This window comes from Bos indicus x Bos taurus, chromosome 19 (assembly GCF_003369695.1).
Source record: "Bos indicus x Bos taurus breed Angus x Brahman F1 hybrid chromosome 19, Bos_hybrid_MaternalHap_v2.0, whole genome shotgun sequence".
NCBI classification, from domain to species: domain Eukaryota; kingdom Metazoa; phylum Chordata; class Mammalia; order Artiodactyla; family Bovidae; genus Bos; species Bos indicus x Bos taurus.
Genome location: NC_040094.1, coordinates 39,430,239 through 39,450,101, shown reverse-complemented (window position 1 = coordinate 39,450,101; position 19,863 = coordinate 39,430,239). Strand labels below are relative to the sequence as shown.

Genomic DNA, 19,863 nt, shown 5'->3' with positions numbered 1-19,863 from the left:
GGACAGCAGGAGCCGGTCAAAGACACGGATGCGATTTTTCTGACTCCTGGCTTTTTTAATGATCCATTATCAGCAATGCATACAGCAGGACCTCAGTCAATCCAAGGCCAGGCGCCATCCCGCCACTGTCTTTTGCAGAGTTGAGTGTAGGCCATGGAAGGAGATGTCCTAATGGGGGAGAGTTTTTCTAGTAACGTGGGCCTAGAGTTACCAGAAAAGCAGCAGAGATGGGTTTTCCTCCCCGTCTCGGCAGTGCCGTCTGCTGCTCTCCCATCTTGCTCTGTCCCACCGTGTGCGTGGTTGCCGCCATGGCTGATAGCCTCAGTAGGGAGGACGGAGAGCTACTGGGGGCAGTGGCCTGCTGAGCTGTTTTGTAGAATGGAAATATATTTTCGTTAGAATTTGGGTTTGAGGTAGGTTCTGTGTCTGACTTACAGTCACTGTACTAATTTTATTTTTTGTCTATGTCGCTCAGCATGTGGGACCTTAGTTCCCTGACCAGGGATTGAACCCTTGTCCCCTAGAGTGAAAGCACAGAGTCCTAATCACTGGACTTTCAGGGAAGCCCCTTGTCATCTTTCTTCTGACAGTTACTTACGTGGCCCAAGTCTATTCGTCTCCTGTAACACCGGATAAGTGATCCTAAAGTCATAGATTTCCTTTTGTTTGGTGGGAGGAAGTGTGTGTGTGTGTGTGTGTGTGTGTGTGTGTGTGTGTGTGTGTAGGAGGAGGTGGGGTGTGAAAATGAGTTTCATACACATTGTTTATTTGACCACGGTGCCCAGTGAGGAGGGGGCAGGGGAAGTATGACCCTTATTTTCTAGCTTGAGGAAACTGAGCTGATCATGGTTTTTAAAAAGTATGTTTCAGGTAGAACTGTGGGAAGAGAACTCTGGGAAGAGATACTTCCCAACTTCTGTAAACAAGATTTTTTTTTCCCAAAAAAAAATCTTGAAAAAAAAAGCTGGGGACTTCCCTGGTGGTCCAGTGGCTAGGACTCCATGCTCCCAATGCAGGGGGCCCAGGTTCAATCCCTGGTCAGGGAACTAGAACCCACATACCGCAGCTAAGAGTTTGCATGCTGCGACTAAAGATCTCACGTGCAGCAGTGAAGATGGGACACCTTGTGTGTGGTACGGCCAAAAACAGGGGTAACTAAGCCCCCACTGTTCAAGGAGAAAAAACTCCCCCGCAGAGCTTTTCAGAGTTGTTCTCAGAAATCCTCCGCAGCCGAGGTTTGCTCGCCGCTGAGGCCCTAGAGCTACACCGCCGAGCCCCAGGTGCCTCGTACCCACCCCCGTAGCTTTGCTTAGGAGGCGATCGTGACTTTACCAGTCTGACTGGACAGTGAGTTTAGTCCCATGATGTGAGTTTGTTTACATGCTCTTGCTGAATATTCTTAACACCCCAGGAGTGGGAGGGCAGTGGACTGGGAGGATGCGAGGTTGAAGGTGGGAATGGAAACCGCTCAGCTCCTGGCCTGCCTCCCGGGGACATCCCACTAGGCTGGAGGGGCTTCTGCAGATTTATGTGTGAGCAGCCAACTGAGGTACAGCTGAAGCCAAGCTGAAGACCCCTGCAGGGCAAGCTCGGGACGCCTGGGCACTGATCCTCAGCCACCTCCCCAGGCGGCCTTCTGCCAGCAGGGACCGGCTCTGTAGGGGGACTGTCACCTGGCTCAAGGTAACCTTTCTTTGAGCTGGGGATGAGTGTCCCTCTTCCTGCTCTGTGTACAACTGCACCTTCTTTGCTGAGGGGTTTTTCAGTCTGCTGTGGAAACCCCCCTGCCCCAGCTCGTTCTCGCATCTTCATCCGCCCTAGCTCTTCTCTCCAAGGAACAGTTGTCAGCTGCTGCAGTGACCAGGTGGGCATTGGGCTCACCAGCGTGGCAGCGGGAGAAGTAACCCAGGAGGACAGCCACTTCGCCCTCAGTAACGGCTGGATTTGGAGCTGGAAGGCTGGAACCTCAAACCTCAAGATCGATAAACTTGGACCGTTTATGCTCAAAATGATGAAAAGGGCCACATTTGTAGGAGACAGTGCACCTGACTCTGAGCAGAGTCAGTTTGCTTCCTTCCGTTCAGGGGAGACCGGGTCCACTTCCACCAGCAGAGGAGGGAACAAGGGCCCTGACACAGCAGGGAGGGAGGTGTGACTCTTAAGCGGAGATGGTGAAGCGACTGAGAATAAGGGACCACCCGAACGCCGTCAAGGGCTTCTCCCCTGAGAGGGCAGGCTCACGCGATGCTTCTGTGATCTGTGGATTAACATTTCTCACCTGCGGCTGTCAAGTCCTTCCTATTTTCAGCCTGCTCGACTTCTTCTTTCAAACAGCCTTTCGAAGAGGCCAGCTAGTTAGAGCCTTTTTGTGTGTTTAAGTTCTTTAGGCTTTTAAGTGCTCTAGCCCGGTGTGTGTCCCTTCCCCTGGTGGCCTGGTTGGCGTGGGAAATCAGGCCCATCAGCAGCCTGACCCGAATCCCTCCAGCAGAAGGCCAAGAATAGTGAGAGCCTGCAGCGGTTTGTTGGAGGCAATGTAACCTGCCTGCTGTAAGCTACAAGACTTAGATATATTCTACCAATTAGGGCACATCTGTTAGCAGCGCTGAAAGGCAGGCACTGTCTCTTTAAGAGCCATCCCACTCCTCTCCTTGAGTGATGAGGGCTGGGAACACAAGGGAGTCAGATGCTGATTAAACAGTCCTACTGCCGAGCTCTGTTAGAAAATTACTGTAATTATGATCTAGTCCCAGCAGAGGGATGAGTTCCAATCCTGCTAATAACCCTTCCAGGTGCCTCAGATTCGGGACCCATGGGAGGCCGCACGGACAGCGCTCTGGCTGGCCCTTCGGTCTGCCCTCTTCAGGCAGAGACAAAGGTCCTGGACCCCTCATCTTCTTTTGGCCTCCTGAGAAAGTGATGGGTTTTGGTTGTGTTTTTATTTTTTGATTCTTGACAGAGCTCCTGGGAGCCATTCTGTAAGAGAGGACTTTCCCCTAAACTAGCACGAAGGATCAGGAAAATCACAGCCTTAAGATGACTGTCCTGACCCCCAGACTCTGCCCAGGATGAGCAGTTAGCACCGCACCAGCCCCAGACCAAGCACAAGGATCCAGCGTGGGCCCTTGCACCACGGCGGTTTCTATGCTGGTACTGGGAACCTGGGCTTCTTGCCCCAAAATAGTACACAGGGTTAAAGTTCAGTCCTGATTGAGACTTTGAGGGCACCCCTTCTAGGTTTCTGCTACAGAAACAGGAAAAAGGATAGTTACTACGGGGCTCACTGTGGTGCAGCTCTCTGAATTGGAAAGCGCCAGTTTATTCTTTCGAGAACGTCACTCTTGTGGTACGGTTCCGCGGCAGTGCCGGTGAGCAGATCTTCATGTTCCTGTTGAACATGGGGGCTGGCTTGCTGGTTCTTAAACCCTGAAGAATTCATGACAGTTATACTCTGTCCTTCCAACTTCCTAAGCCTCTCCCTGTCACTAATGTAGTGGCTAAAGTGCAGACTTATAGAAGACAAGGCAGTTTCTCTTACTTGGACCTAGGCACATCCATAGGCCCCTAGACAATGGTCCTCCACCGGTATGGTTTTGTTCCCAGGGCACATCTGACAATGTCTAGAGACACTTCTGTCAGAAAGGGTGGAGGGTGCTGGGGGGATCAGTACTGGCATCTAGTGGGTAGAGGCCAGATGCTGCTGGACATTCGACAGGCCCCAAACATAAATGATCTGGTCCCAATGTCACCAGTGCCATGTGGAGAAGCCCGGAATCAACAGAATGAAGCGGTAGGTGCTCAGTGCCCTCCCCTCCCGCGCCTCCACTGCACTGCTTTGGAGATGTGGAAGAGGTGATCCCAAATCTCCAGATGCCAGGTGCTTTCTTGTAGGTGGAATGTATTAATGATAGGCTGAGCAGGGTGCCCACCATGGGTGGCATCCAGGAAATGTAGGTGGTGTGCATGTGCCATCTTGGTGATTCAGGGCAGAGCAATGCCCGTGCCTGACTGGTTCAAAGGGAGGTGTTTGTAGCCTGTTTGCTGTTCCATGATCGCATGTGGGGGATAAAAGGTGCCCAGCTGCTCGCTGTCAGGCTGAGAGGATCTGCAGTGGAACCAGATGCCTTCTTTGAGGACCTGCACTAGAAACCTCTTGGAACTCACTCCCATCGTGGGAGGCAAGGAAGTGGCATACTATTGCCCGGTGCCACAAAATGCTTCCCTCGGTGGCACTCTGCCAGGTGGTGGGGTGGCAGGCGGTGATGGGCCCCGTGAGGCAGTGAACACACACAGCTGCCGACGGCTGGCCACTGCCGTGAGCAGCTTGATGCCAGAGACACCAGGCCTCTCAGAACAGCCTGGGCATCAGGAAATGAGAGGCTAGTTGGCAGTGTTTGCCTAGGGGCCAGGCCTGCAGGGGAGAGGGTACAAGCATTGTACCAGGAGAACCAGTTCATCTCTCTCTCTGCTGCCCACTCCCCTGGTGACTAGATAACCTAGGCATATTGGCATATTTTTAGGGTGACCACTCATCCCTGTTTATACCTATGATTCTGGCATCCTTATTAGTAATGCCCCCTTTCATTTCCAAAAAAAGTCACTATTTAGAAAATAAATTATATAGTCTATTAATTGTACTTTAGTTTCCTCAAATACTATACTTTTTTAGGGGTGGGGGCGTTATATTTAGAAAGGATTTTGGTACAAAATGGGCCACATCTTAAAATATATCATTAATTGAATCCCAAGAGTCACAAAAGGGTAGTCAGTTCATACTAACTTAAAAAAAAATCCAAAAACACAAACATGTTTTCTCAGCAGTTAATTTTTGATAGGAAAACAGGGAGAAGTAATTCAAGTCCCTTGAAGAAGAAAAATCTCTTTTTAGTTTTAAGTTTCAAGCTTCCTGCCCAAGCTCTGTAAATTCTAATGGGAAATGAAATAGCTGGGCAGAAGAGAAGGGAAGCGAGGGACTAGGGTAATCCACAAATGAGAAAATTAGTTTGAGTCACTGGGCTGTGTAACAGGGATAATCCTCTATGTAGACGGCTGCTTTTTCTAAAGTCAGCTCTACAGAGTCTGCTGGTGCTCTGGGAATTAGCAAGTCAGTGCCACTCAAGATTTATCCTCCCAGAGTCGCTCCTGGTGGGGAGACCGCAGGGAGAGTTTCCTTTCGGCCATAGATTAAAGCTCCTCTGTTCCTGGTATCCAGGAGTTTTGTTCTCAAGATGAGAAGGGAAAAAGAAAGAACATACGAACATACGTTCGTTTATTTTCTTTCTTTTCTTCCTTCCACTCCCTCATTCTCAGACTGACTTATAAAAGCAGGACTGTCCCACTCCCTCCCCCGATACAGACAGAGGCTTTGTGACACCAGTGCATTATTATTATGTGATTGGTGTGGAATGTGGATTTGGGGAATGTGTCACTGGGGTGTCTTGCCACAGCAAGAGAACTGGAGTGATTCAATAAGCAGGGCAGCAGACCTCGATTTTCACAAGTCCCTTATGTCATTTCCTCTTTAACAGCAGATTTTGTGTGATTTTTGTTAGTCTTTCACATCTTCAGTTTTGCTATTTGAAAAGACTAACTAACTACATTTAAGGTGGTGCAAATGAGCAAGTAAAAAAAGTTAAATGAGCTTTTAAAAAAGTTAACACTTGAAATGTAGGCTATTCCTTATATATGTGTTTATTCCTTACATAAAGTGAAAGTGGCTCAGTCGTGTCCACTCCTTGTGATGGTCCATGGAATTCTCCAGGCCAGAATACTGAAGTGGGTAGCTGTGCCCTTCTCCATGGGATCTTCCCGGCTCAGGGGTCGAACCCAGGTCTCCCGCATTGCAGGTGATTCTTCACCAGCTGAGCTACCAGGGAAGCCCAAGAATACTGGAGTGGGTAACCTATCCCCTCTCCAGGGGATCTTCCCCACCCAGGAATCAAACCGGGGTTTCCTGCATTGCAGGCGGATTCTTTACCGGCTGAGCTACCAAGGTATCTGTTCCTAACAGGAAGGATGACATTGATTTGGTCCCACTTTAAATGGAATCAAAATGTCTGGGTTTAGGGAATGAGACTTAATAGGAGTTCTGTCTTTTCCATTTTTATTCACCAAAAGGAAAAGATATAGTTGGAAAAGATATAGTTTGAATACAGATTTCTAAGAGACAGACCATCATGTCGGAAAATTTAATATCAAAGTAATTGTAAAACAATGTCTACGCTGTTTTGCTATGTGGATGACAGAAGAAACACACTGGAAAAATGTATTTTTAATGAAATGTAGCTGAAAGATTGCTTTCAGAGCATTTAGTATTCTCAGATATCAGCTTGGATGATGCAGGCTCAACTGTACCAATCTCAGGTCAGATTATCCAGTGGATGTTGGTAAGTTCTGTGTTAATTATTATTTATCTGTAAAGATATTTATACAGATATTTATTTGTAATGGATATCTGTACATTTGCTTCTTAAATACAGGGTTTTAGCTTTCTTATTTTCTCTTCTTAACATAAAATCAAGGAAGGGAAAAGGTGTCCCACCCGTACCCTCTCCCCTCTCAAGTTCCGTTTGCTCGTGCAGTTGGTGGCTGTTCAGAAGCCGTCCTACATATAATGTGGTTAGTTAAGTGTTCTAATGCCCCAGTTATCCAGTTAGTCACAGGCCGTAAGGTGGGGATTTGGTTAGTGGAGTCAAACAGAGAAGCAGTAATCTGATTAACCAGTTGCTTTTTGAGACTGTTGGCTAAGATGGTGGCTGTGGAATGGAGCAGATCTGCTAGATGAGGTTTAGCTTCAGACAGACTGTAGGAATCCACTGCTTTCTCCTTCACAGAGAATGCCCTTTGTAGATGGTCTTGAACTTGCTGTATCTTTTCCAGCATGTAACAAGGTCAGAAAAGGCCAGCTGGCTATGGACCAGATTCCCAATTAGTCCATTTGTTTCTTTTAGGGCCAGTCTACTTTCTTTTTACTCTTTTACAGCTAGGGTGTGAGTGTGGGGCAGTAGATGGAGGTGCCAAAAGACCCTTGTAGTTTGGCAGATGATTTCCTCAGGTCTGCAGGTACAGAAAGGACTATTGCAGTAAGGGGGCTTTGTTTTAAAGGTCATGCCACTGAGTGTCCTACTATGTAGAGTGGAGAAGTACCTGACCTTGCTTCTCTTTCATACCTCTTCTGACCCTGCCCTAGATACCTCCTCTTCCTCTTCTGGTTTCTCCTTTTCTGTCTTTCATCATGGAGCAGTGGTGGTGCAACGGTATTCTCTTCTTTTAGCCACCAGCCTTCCAGACTTGGGACTCTGAGGATTCTCCACAGAGGAAGCAATTGGGTATAGAGTGGTTTCTGTTTGCTCCTTCTGTTAACCACTTTAGAACAATGCCCATTGTCTTTACCTGTAGGCTGGGATTGGTGCGAATGTTCCTAAAACGGAAGGCAATTGGTTCCCTTTGGTTCATCTGCGCATCTGCTGCCACCTAGCGGTTGCTTCTCCTTTGGCACACTGTGTAAGGTTGAGGGGCTGTCATGGACACTTCCGTAGTGCCTTTTATCTCTGTCTCTATTTTTTCCTCTCCCAGACCTAATTGTCCTCTTTTTTTTACATCTTTTCCTTTTGTTTTACTCCTGGGTCAGAAAAATCTGGAAATGAATAGTTGACGTAGGACCTTTTCAGAAACCTGGAATCCACTAACAACAGCCCTGTTTGTTCCCAGTTTCTCTCTCCGGTGGCATGAAGTGGTATCTTACTGCAGGGCTGTGAGATGGCGGGATGAAGGATACTGCCAATCCAGGACAGCTCTGAACAGGAGAAGCTTTGAAGATGAGATTTCCTTAGCTGCTCAGTTGGCCATCTCTCAATATTTCTTGTGTAGAGGGTCAGGTATTAGTAACTAAACCTTATTGAGCAGTTACTATGTGTCAGATGGTGTTCCAGGTATGCTACACTTATTAACTCCTTTAATCTCTTAATGACCCAGTGAGGTGGAGTACACCCCTTCTCAGGTGAGGAATTTGTTTCCAGGCTGATTCCAGAGTTTCTTTCTTTTTTTTTTTGCCACCTCACATGGCTTGCAGGATCCTAGTTCCCACGATTGGGAAACCAGGGATTGAACCTGGGCCGGCAGTGAAAGTGCCGAGTCCTATCCACTGGACTGCTAGGGAATTCCATCAAAGTTATGTTCTTTTTTTTAAACAAAAACTGTAAAAATTATTTATTGGTTGTCCTGGGCCTTCTTTGCCGTGCACTGGCTTTAGCAGTTGCAGCTCGAAAGCTCTAGAGTGCAGGCTCAGTAGTTGTGGCGTACAGGCTTAGTTGCTCTGAGGCAAGTGGAATCTTCTGGGACCAGGGATCGAACCGGTGTCCCCAGCACTGCAAAGTGGATGCCCATTCACTAGACATCCGGGAAACCCTCGAAGTTATGTTCTTAGCCATTATGTTTTGTTGCCTCTTCAAGGCACAGACACCCCAAGGGTTAGCCCCAGGAAACGGAAAGGAAACAGGGCTGTGTAGACACAAGCCTCCCCACAGCACTTCCTCAGCCTGCAGGACACAGTGGGGCTGGTGACTGAGACCCCCCAAAGGAACTCTCCAATGTGCTGACTCCAAGGACTTGCTTCTGGCCCTGTCTCATTTCAGACAGAGTGAGCACAAAAGATAAAAATAACCAAGTAGGTGGGCTTTCGTTTTCTCTTGGGCTGTCCCTTCCCATGTTGTTTGGAGGTGCTAAGAATGCCCAGAGCCAGCATTTTGATACCAGTTTACAAAAAGAAACAACTCCATCACACAGGGTAAAGAACCAAATCAGAAGTTTATTTGTGCTTTTGAAACCAGCCAAAGCAACCAGCAATTTCTTCCTCCAAAGGCTTCCTTCTCGCTCACCTTCTCTGAGACTGTGGAAAAGGCAGAGGTGGGCGTGTGGACACGTCCAGCAACGGCTCAGCTGTGCGGAGGCGGGTTTAGCAACAGGTCGGCTGAAGAGGCCTCGTCTCTTCTCTTACGGTCGTTTACATTCACTGGGCAGGGGTGTCAGTGGCTTGAGTCTCCTCTAAAGAGAAGAGTTGGTGGTGCTGGTGGGCTGGCAGGGGTAGGGAGTGGGCTCTCTGCTTCTTCATAAAGGCAGGGTAGAGAGAAGGATGTGTGTCCTAAAGGGGGAAACACACATAAATCTGCTTTTATGATTTGAAACATAGAAGATATAAAAGGGTGTAGAGTAAAAAGTGTCTTCCTCCTACCCTGTCTCACAGTCATGGAATTTCTCTGTCGTTGGAGGCAAACAGTGTTATCGTCTTTCTCCTTCCAGTGATCTCTCATACAAGCTCATACATACAGAAGCGATGAGACTCCCTTTTTTACACAGATGGAGCAAATTAGACCTACCCTTTACTACTTTTTTTTTTTTAACTTACCTACATATCTCAGAATGTATTCCATAGGTTTGGAGCGCCTTTTTTCTCCCTTACTGTTGCATAGTATTCAATTCTATGAGTTACCTCAGTTCCTTGGGGAGGTCTCTAGTGAACGTTAAGTCATTTCCAGTGGTTTGCTACTACAGGCAACCTGTGTGTATGTTATTTGGCCTGTGTGCAAGTGTACCTGTAGGATAAACCCCTAGATGTGGAATTGTTGGGTCAAAGAGAATGAGGAGAGAAACAAGTTTGTCATTAAATAAATGAGAGAGTGAAGTAGGGAGAATTTGTTTAGATTTGAAGGGAAACTCCAGCTCGTCTGCATTCAGGGCCTAGAAATGGAGTCCTCACTGGGAAAGTCATAAAGTCAGACCTTGAGTGAGAGGCCCGAGCTGGCGCCTCACGATTGTACAAGGACGTTAGAGGGTAAGGTTGCTCCTTACGTAGCGTCCTAAAGGAGCAGCGAGGACACCCCTGCTGCCTCTGGAGTGGGCCCCGGTCTGGAAGACCCCAGGCCCGTCCGCGTCACTGTCACGTGTCACCCCTCACCCCTTCAATAAGGGCAGCTCCTGTTTCAGGTTGGAAGATGGAGCTGGTGACGTCATGCTAGCCTTGGTGTCCTCCACCACCATCCTAATTCTAATCAGGTGTTATCCCACCCAAAGCATGCATTCACTCTGCTGCTTAATGTGGTATGATGTGGTTCTTGCTCATAAAATGCAGCCCATAGTCTTTTTGTTCAGTTGCTAAGTCGTGTCTGCCTCTTTGCGACCCCGTGTTCTATAGGTCCTCTGTCCATGCCATTTCCCAGGCAGGAGCACTGGAGTGGGTTGCGATTTCCTTCTCCAGGGGATCCTTTCGATCCAGGGATTGAACCCGTGTCTCCTGCATTGGCAGGTTGATTCTTTCCTGCAGAGCCATCAGGGAAGCCCATATTTTTTATTACCTAAAAGTTAATTTGATTATGTTCCACAGGAATCCTTGCCAATCATATTGCAATATATGGGCATTTGGGGGAAATGTTGCCCGGGATTTGAGAGCTGTAGATAAAGAAACCCAGATCCATTCTTGTGGCAAACATTTCTAATTGCTCTCCAATACTTATTATCTCCTTTAAATTTACTAATGCCTCCCCTCCTCCCGGCTACTCCACTTTTAAGCTGGACACAGGTTCTACCTAGAAGAAACTTTCTTTGTAGCTTGGTATGTCTGTATATCCGAATTCTGACCAATGGGATAGAAGTGGTGTGTGCAACATCTGTGAAGTGTCCTTAGGAGAGGGGTGCGTGTCTCCTTTCTCTTTCCTGTTGGGTAGGATACTGACATGATAGTTGTGAACTGGAGCATCCATCTTGGGCCATGAGGTAACCATGGCAATGCTGACCACCTGCAGTGTGGCAAAAAGAGAAGGAACCCGGGACCTGAGCACCTTGGATTACTTACCTCCAGATTCTTACAGAAGAGAAAAATAAATTTCTGTGTTAATTAAATCACTGTTATTTTGAGTTTTCTGTCACATGTAATTGAATCTAATCCTGACTGACATAGTCCCCCAATTTAGGTAAAACAATTACAGACTTAGCTTCTTTCAATGGTAAATTACCGTCATCACTTTTGGAAATGAAGAACAGTTACTTCACTGGCAACTCTCATCCTTCACAGAGAAATGAAGGCATGGCCAGCGAATCTGTTGGCCTGGTTCTCATACCTGGGCTTCATCTTTCTTCCACTTCAAAGGCAGTGGTGAGATACTCCTTTGGAACAATCCCAATGAGGCTGTTCAGTTCTCCGACCCACCAGCCATACATACTATATTCCTGAAAAATGAACAGAGGATGGTTTCGGTTGGAATTTAGTCCTGCTTCTGTTAATCTTAGGCAAGCTGTTCCTGATCACATCGGAGAGTCTGCTGGGTGGTTTCTTTGTTGACACTATCAGTACAACTCATTAAGACTCCTGATGGGATTACTAAAAGTTATCTAGGGCTTGCCTGGTGGCTCAGTGGTAAAGAATCCACCTGCCAAAGCAGGAGACGCAGGTTTGATCCCTGATCTGCAAAGATCCCACGTGCTTCAGAGCAGCTGAGCCCGAGTGCCACAGTTACTGGGCCTGTGCCCTAGAGCCTGGGAGCTGCAGCTCCTGAGTCCACATGCCACAATTACCGAAGCCTGGGTACCCTAGAGCCTGTCTCACTGCACACTGAAACTGCAGAGAAGCCCCTGCTCCCCGCAACTAGAGAAAAACCGTCACAGCAGCGAAGACCCAGCACAGCCAAAGATAAAATAAATCAATAAAAAATTATCTAAAAAGTTATCTAGAAGAAAGCAAGCAAACTCTACTTTCCTTTCGGCATCTTTCTGTCTACACTGTACATTTAGCATATTTGGTGCCATGGCTGAATCTAAAGAGCATGTCTTTTACCAAGCAGAGTAGAACAGCTTCTTTGGGGAAAGCTGGGCACACCCAAAAATGCCAGAGCACTAAAGTATGCAGGGAGTCAGGTCATAGTTCAAATCAATAATATTTCCCAAGCTTCTTCCATGTGCAAAGTGCTGTTTGAGTTCCCATGAGATGGGTGAGAGTCAGAACACTGCCTGCTCCCTGGGAGCTCACAGCACAGAGTAATGGGCTTTGGAGTCAGACAGACTGGGATCTTGTCCCTACTTGGTCATTTAGTAGCCATGTGACCGGAGGGTCTCCTGGCTTTAACTTCCTCTTGTGTAAGAGTTGGGATAACATCACCCCTCCTCTCTGTGGTGGGGGACATAAGTGATGCCGCCGAAGTGAAAATAATTCAGCATCTGATACATAGTAGATGCTCTAAACATTAGATGCCTCCCCTGGAATAGGTGGGAGGTTGACAAGCACATCAATAGTAACAGGCAGGACATGATAGGCAGGGAGGGGGCAAACAAGGGGATTGAGAGGGTTTAAAAGAAGGGCAGTGCAGGGTTTCGAGCAGTGCCCCGGGAGTACGGAAGAGCTGCTCAAAAGCACAGCGGATGAGGGGCGTTACAGAACTACTCCTGCATGCAGTAGGCCACGCTTTCCTTTTGAAGGAAGATATTAGGAATACATGGGAGGTACATGTATTCCACTTCAACTGGATCTATCTTTTGCACAGCTGACTGCTGAGATCTAGGGAAAAAAGAAAGAAAACCAAGTTTTTGACACAATAAAATTCTGGGTCAACTGATTATCTTTTTGTTTCTTTTAGCAGATCTCCCCTCTTCCAACTCTGCCTCTCCCCTAACTCTCAGCAGCTGACCTCTTTTCTACCTTCAAAGAGAAAAGAGAAGCTATCAGATCCGTCAAACTTCAGCCACCAAAACAGGAACTTACCTGTATTGACAATCACTCTTCTTTTCAATTAAAGTGGAGGAAGCGTCCCTCCCCTGGTTATGCACTTGTAACTCTCTGCTTTGTTTCTTAGAGACCAGGTTCTGAGAAGTCTGATGTCTGCCTCTAAGGTAAATGGCTCCTTCCATCAGCACTGAAGTGTATTCAGGTTTCTTTTGTCTTTGAAAACACTTATTAAATAGTTCCTACCACATGTCCGCGGACTTCCCTGGTGGCTCAGTGGTAAAGTATCCACCTGCCAATGCAGGAGATGTGAGTTTGATGCCTGGGTCGGGAAGATGCCTTGGAGAAGGAAATGGAAATCCACTCCAATATTCTTGCCTGGGAAATCCCATGGACAGAGGAGCTTGGCGGGCTATAGTCCGTCAGATTGTAAAAGAGTTGGATACAACTTAGCGACTCAAACAACACCACATGTCTACTTCCTATTTAGACTAGCCTATCTATGCAAACTGCCAATTCACAGTCAAATTTATTAAAAGAATTTATTTCATTTACTGCCTCAACTTCTTGCTTTCTATTCACTCTTTGAGCCACTGTAATGTAAATGCTTCTGCCTTCATCGCTCCACTTACGCTTCCTGCTGCTGCTACTAAGTCGCTTCAGTCATGTCCGACTCTGTGCGACCCCATAGACGGCAGCCCACCAGGCTTCCCCACCCTTGGGATTCTCCAGGCAAGAACACTGGAGTGGGTTGCCATTTCCTTCTCTAATGCATGAAAGTGAAAAGGGAAAGTGAAGTCACTCAGTCGTGTCCGACTCTTCGAGACCCCATGAACTGCAGCCCACCAGGCTCCTCCATCCATGGGATTCTCCAGGCAAGAGTACTGGAGTGGGCTGCCATTGCCTTCTCTGCTTACGCTTTCTATTGCCTCCTTATTGCTCAAATTCTGTGAATACTTTTCAATCCTTAGCTCTAGCAGTCCTGGCACTATGGATGTTTCTTGAGGTATTTTCTTCTCTTAATTTCTATAATTATACTCTCCTGGTTTCCCTCCTACCTCTCTGGTTGCTTCTTTTCATTCTCATCTTCCTTTATCCTTCCTTTTCCTGTGATTTTCCAGAGTTTTGTCCTGGCCTTCTTCCAATTTGATGTGCTTTCCTTGAGCAATCTTACCTCCTGTGTAAATGACACAACAATAGCTCCAGCCCGGATCTAAGGGTTGGATCCCAAAACCCAAGTGCATATTCCTCAAGCTTCTCAATCTCATTCTGTCCTAAATTTAACCATCATGTTGCCTCTTGGTTTCCATTTCCGAAGTATCTTTACCACCTGTGTTCTCTGTCTCAGTGAGTGGTACCACTATGCAGTCAATTACTCAAGCCAGAAACCCAAGAGTCATTCCCAATTTCACCCTCTACCAATCAGTCCTCAGTTCAGTTCAGTTAAGTTGCTCAGTCGTGTCCGACTCTTTGCAACCCCATGAATCACAGTACGCCAGGCCTCTCTGTCCATCACCAACTCCCAGAGTTCACTCAAACTCACGTCCATCGAGTTGGTGATGTCATCCAGCCATCTCATCCTCTGTTGTCCCCTTCTCCTCCTGCCCCTAATCCCTCCCAGCATCAGTCTTTTCCAATGAGTCAACTCTTCGCATGAGGTGACCAAAGTACTGGAGTTTCAGCTTTAGCTAATCAGTCCTTCCAATGAACACCCAGGACTGATCTCCTTTAGGATGGACTTGTTGGATCTCCTTGCAGTCCAAGGGACTCTCAAGAGTCTTCTCCAACACCACAGTTCAAAAGCATCAATTCTTCGGCGCTCAGCTTTCTTCACAGTCCAACTCTCACATCCATACATGACCACAGGAAAAACCATAGCCTTGACTAGACAGATCTTTGTTGGCAAAGTAATGTCTCTGCTTTTCAATATGCTGTCTAGGTTGGTCATAACTTTCCTTCCAAGGAGTGTCTTTTAATTTCATGGTTGCAGTCACCATCTGCAGTGATTTTGGAGCCCAAAAAAATAAAGTCTGACACTGTTTCCACTGTTTCCCCATTTATTTCCCATCAGTCCTCAAGTTCTGTCAATTCTTTTTCCAAAATATCACTGGACTCCATCCACTTCTCTCTATTCCCATTGGCAATGGCTTAGAGTCATGACATTGTCCCCTCTCCTGAAGACTACAGAAGCAATATCCAAATTGGTTTCTGTATCTCCATTCTTATTCTCCAATCTACTCTTCATTCTGTAGCCAGAATCTTTCTAAAAGGCACAATGATAGTATCACTGCTTTGCCTAAAACCTTTGAGTTCCTAGTGCCTATTGTCAACTTCTTAAAAAGATGGACAAGACCTTGCATGAACTAGTCCCATTCATTGTCACTTATCCCCTAAATCTAGTGAGCTCTTAGTAAAACAGAGTTTGTCTCTGTTTCTCCCCTGGGCCTCAGGCTCTCACTGTGGAGCCTTTCCTGTGTCTGTTTAGCCTCCACTTCCCCCTCCCTTCCAGGGGGCTCACTCCTAAGCAGCCTTCAGATCCCAACTCCTAACTCTCTGGCCTTTCCAGAGACCCCTTGCTGCCATTCCCTGACTGAGTGGGGCCCCAGCTCTGTGGTCCACAGCGCTGCGCCCTACGCTTCTCCAGTAAAGAATTCATCTTGCTGCCTTGTATCTGCCGGCCTTTGTCTAAGGGCCAGTCACTAGGTGGAAAGTTCTGTGGGAGCAGAGACCTTGATGGTTTTGTTTGCTCTTGTATTCCCACACTCAGCATGGTGCCTGGCACAGAATGGGACCCAAAAAAACCTTGTTAAATGAGGTTATGAAGGGACCCTAGTGGTTAAGATTCCCTGCTCCCAAAGCAGAGGGCACAGATTTGATCCCTGATTGGAGAACTAAGATCCTACGTGCCTCGCAGCCAACAACAACAAAAAAATGAGATTATGAAGAAATGAAGGGGGAGCAGTGGGAATTTACACTCTCAGTTGAGCAGATTTAGTTACAACCAACTCCAAGATTCTCCCTGGTGACTGTGGCAGGAAGAGAGCAACTGCCTTTAGAGATAGTTTCCCAAATGGCTCCCTAAATACCATGAAGACGCCGGAAGAAGTGAGACTACTGAGCTGATCCTAAAAGGAACAGGGAGTTAGCATTTAAAAATCAGTCTTAAATAAGTGAACGTGTCCCCTCCTTCCCTCACCGTCCCCACTGCGTCTTCTCGTTGCCCCCTTCCCCGGGAGGAAGGCCAGCTTCCCCCCACAGCCCGCATTGCTGTATGGGAAATTACCCAGAATTCCTCAGCCTATGCCTGTCAGGACGTTCTATTTTTATAATTATTATTTTTTGGCCACACCATAAGGCTTGTAGGATCTTAGTTCTCCAACCAGGGATTGAACGCAGGACACAACAGTGAAAGTTGCAGTACTAACCATTGGACTACCAGGGAACTCCTATGTTAGAACATTTTTAAGCTCCTCTTGATACAAGTTATGTTGCTATTTCCCAGCACTGAAGTTAGGGCAGTTTCTGCCTTAAGTTTTCCTATGGTGTTGCCTCCCATTGGCATGTTGCTGCAATGGCCATGTCCACTAGGGTCCTGTTCTGTGGAGGGGAACGCATGCTCTGTCTTAGAAATTCCAGCTTTAGCTTTTCTGCTGTCTCACTGGAGACAGTGGGCACCGTGTTGTCTGACGGTCCTCTGACAGTCAGCTTGCTTACATAGGTGTGAGGCGTGGTCTTCTACCTGCCGGATGCTGCCAGCTTCATCACCTAAGGGGCTCAGTGCGGGCATTCTCTCCCCAGGGACCATTCAAGACTTCTGGGTCTGACTCACGCTTGGCAGCATCCTGCTTTAGCTGTAATGCCAGGAGTAGAGGCTGAGCCTGGGGAAGGTGCTGTCTGCCAACTCGAACAGGGTGCGAAGAGGAGGCAGACGAGGCCCAGCAGGACACCTGCAAAGGCTGGGCTCCCAGGCAGTGCGCCCTTGCTCGAGGGGAGCACTGACCCTGCCGACCACAGAAGTAGTAGTCTCACCACAGCGGTGAGGACTGCGAAGAGTGGAATCAACTCTCTGCCCTTCAAAACAAAAAAGCAGGCAGAACTGTAAGGAGGACGGCACAGTCCCGGAGACCATATGCATCCTGCTGTGGGAGCCTAGGAGTTTAATCAAAGCACCTACAGGTCTTGGGATCTGACTGGCTTTTCCAGATTTCATCCCTTGGCTGGATACCCAAAAAAGGCTGCAGGGCTGAGATGTTTAAAGCATGAATGGAAAATTTCTAGCCTTCTCTTCTCCTATCACCGCCCCCCACCCCCATGCATTGCTCCAGCCCAGTCTGAACACCACGAGGTATTTTAAAATAATTTCTACTTTGATGAATTGCTGGGGAGTCCACAATTGCTCATAATCAAAGGGAGAAAAATGCAAATGAGATCCGGCCGAGAACTATCACCACCAAACGTTTATTTCACTGCACAGTGCCAAAAAGAATTAAAACAACATTAAACTCACAGCAATCATGTTTAAGCCCTCGTTTCCAAGTGCCAAATTGCACCACTCTGGATCATACAGATGTTCGTTAATTATGCTAATTTTTATTAAACTATTAAAATGGAGAGAGTACTGGCTCAGTCAGGCAGACCCCAGCTCTGAATGAACTCTGCTCTTGTCTAGAGGTGCTAATTTACTGCATTTTTATTAAGTTGCTGATTCTTGGATTTTAGTTTTGGGATGGCAGAGATAACTGAATTCTTGGGATCAACATTTTCAATAAAGTTTGACTTCTTTTTGCCCAGATGTTTGGAAGGACTGACTGGAAAAATGCCTGAGTTGGTCCCGGAGACCTGAAATCTTCAATGCAGAAATGTCTCTACCTTCAATCAAGGGTGGGGGGCGGTGGTGCATACCTACCAGTGACAATGTGAGGGACCCAGAATTATATAGGCTCCCGCTCCGTAACTCTATACACCGTGTGTGGTAGAGCTAAGACATTAATTATACAAAATGGTTAATTGAAGATGCTTTGGATAAGAATATGAAAAGCTATTTAAAAAACAAATCTTTTACATCACTGCTTGCTTCTTGCCACAAAATCTTTTAAGAAGCCACTCAGTGTGGTTTGTTCTCATTATAAATATTTCTAGGCATGATTAAACATTGGTTTGCCTCAACATCAACCCTGCCCCATCTCCTTGAGCCTCTCAAATGAAGGAGTCTTAAACACGAAGTCAGTTATTTGGACTCTCTTAATCTGGTTGGAGAGGCTCTTGGCCTGGATGAGCAGATTATTGGGGGAACCTGAAATAGGCACAGCCTTTACCATCAGCAACAATCAAAAGTGTTTATGGAGGCTTGCACACCACAATAAAAGGATTTATGCTGCTAATCTCCATCAACAAGGAAAAAAAAAGCCCTACCAAACCTGCCATAAAAAGAACAGCAAATTCTATAAACAAAAAGCAGTATGGCCACCAACCACGGGCACACCGCACAGCTTGACTCTGCTCCAGTGGTTTCCTATCGCTGTTTATGGTTTCAAGACTATCACGGCCCTCCTCATGCTCCTCCCGTCACAGGGCCCTGAGTCCCTGTGTGGTGCTGCAAATACCCTGTCAGTAGGTGTCATGGGATGTCAGGGGGAAAACCAGCGGGCGCCTATCATAAGCCTTAAAAGAGATTAAATGCCCCTACCCCATGATTGCTACATTTTAATTTCTCTCCTCCCTGCTGGTTCCTATTTGTATACGCTCTTCCATGGCTCCCCTGGAGTAGCACAGACATGACCTGGAATGACCATCCTGTCTTGGGATGAGAATTCAATTTCTAGGCTCAGTGAATCCTAGGCTGTTCCAGCAAAAGGAAATCACCGTTCTCTAGGGCACAGATTCTTAAACTGGAGTCTGTGAACCCCTGGCATGTCTGGATGGACGTGAAGGGATCTTTGACTTCCTTGAAACTGGTGTAAAATCTGTGTGCATGTGTACATGTGTCTTGTCCCTTGGGTGAGGTCCCAGACCTTTCATCACGTTCTCAAAGGGTTATGAACCCTCTGTTTCATCAGTCAGCACTTTAGCGGGAACATGCATGATCTTTTTGGCCTGGATCGGCACTTTGGCCCAGTGTGGCCATCTTCCCGCTACTTCCCTCTTTTAAAACACAAAAGGAAAGGAAATCAAGAATCTCGCCATGCTGGGTTTTCAAGGCTTCAGCCTTCCAGTTGCCAAGTCTGTTCCTGCTTCAAAGGCTGACCACGCTTGCTTATCCTTTCTAAGGCCCCATCTCTTTAATGTGACTTAAAAGTTGTGGTGTCTTCTCGTAGCTTCTGTTCAAATCCACATGATGGCTTTTGGAGCAAGCTGCTTGACACCCTCTTTTCCCCTGAGAATGTTCCTAATGGAAACGTTCTCTTTTCACATTGAATTGAGCTTCAATAAGCCTCTGTGGAACAAGATTCCCAGAAAATGTCTCATACTTTTGTTCTTTTAACCATCAAAGTTCACTATATCAGTGCTTGTAAACAAGAGAATTCCTCTTCAAGAGAACAATCAATCAGCCCCTAACATGAAAGATCAATAAATTCTTGATATATGTCTAAGAAAGACCAATCAATCACAGAATTATTGGTTTATGATTGCTTATTTCTCTTATTAGTGCTTGTGCATCATACATTATCATTAGTAAAGATGGGGAATTTGAATTCCAAAGCAGAGTAGAGAGTAATATTCCAAGGTCAGCCAAAAATATCATATTTTTACTCTGGGTTGGACTGCAATCTTTCTACTGAAATTCAGCTTTGGAAATTTAATGCTTTCTAAGGCTATCAAAAATTATTAAATAAATTGAGGTCTCTAACTCAGCACCCTTCCAATTGCTGAGAAAAACAGTTGTTCACCACAGACAAACAGGTTCCCATATTTCAGGACAAACAGTTTTATGAAGAGCTTTTGTCGAAGGAGAAAGGAAGTGGTCAGTTGGGTCGACAGTGGATTGGTGCTTTTGGAACCTGTGAACGGATCTGAGCCCAACGCTTGGCCGAAACCTTGGGTAGCCTGGCGGCCTCTCCAGGCTGTTTGTTTCACACAGTGTTTTAAGGTCTTGGCAATCGTTTTCTCTTTTTTCTATTATTCAAAGTTTTGGTCTATAAATCATAATAAAAAGGAATCAT

General features: G+C 46.6%; 1 protein-coding gene and 1 non-coding gene across 2 annotated transcripts in view; one reads left to right on the top strand and one right to left on the bottom strand.

The window, feature by feature from the left end:
- Positions 1–973: 973 nt before the first annotated feature.
- TRNAW-CCA lies at positions 974–1,046 on the top strand. Its single transcript has one exon. It is a non-coding gene; the product is annotated as a tRNA-Trp (tRNA).
- A 7,737-nt stretch (positions 1,047–8,783) lies between these two features.
- The window catches only part of SKAP1 (src kinase associated phosphoprotein 1), a 305,979-nt gene continuing 294,899 nt past the window's right edge, over positions 8,784–19,863 (bottom strand). Inside the window, exons 12-13 of the mRNA XM_027517749.1 lie at positions 11,109–11,217; positions 8,784–9,136 (exon numbers count right to left, since the gene is read on the bottom strand). Of these exons, the coding sequence (XP_027373550.1) occupies positions 11,116–11,217 (102 nt within the window). The 3' untranslated portion in view covers positions 8,784–9,136; positions 11,109–11,115. The remainder of the gene's footprint in view (positions 9,137–11,108; positions 11,218–19,863) is intronic.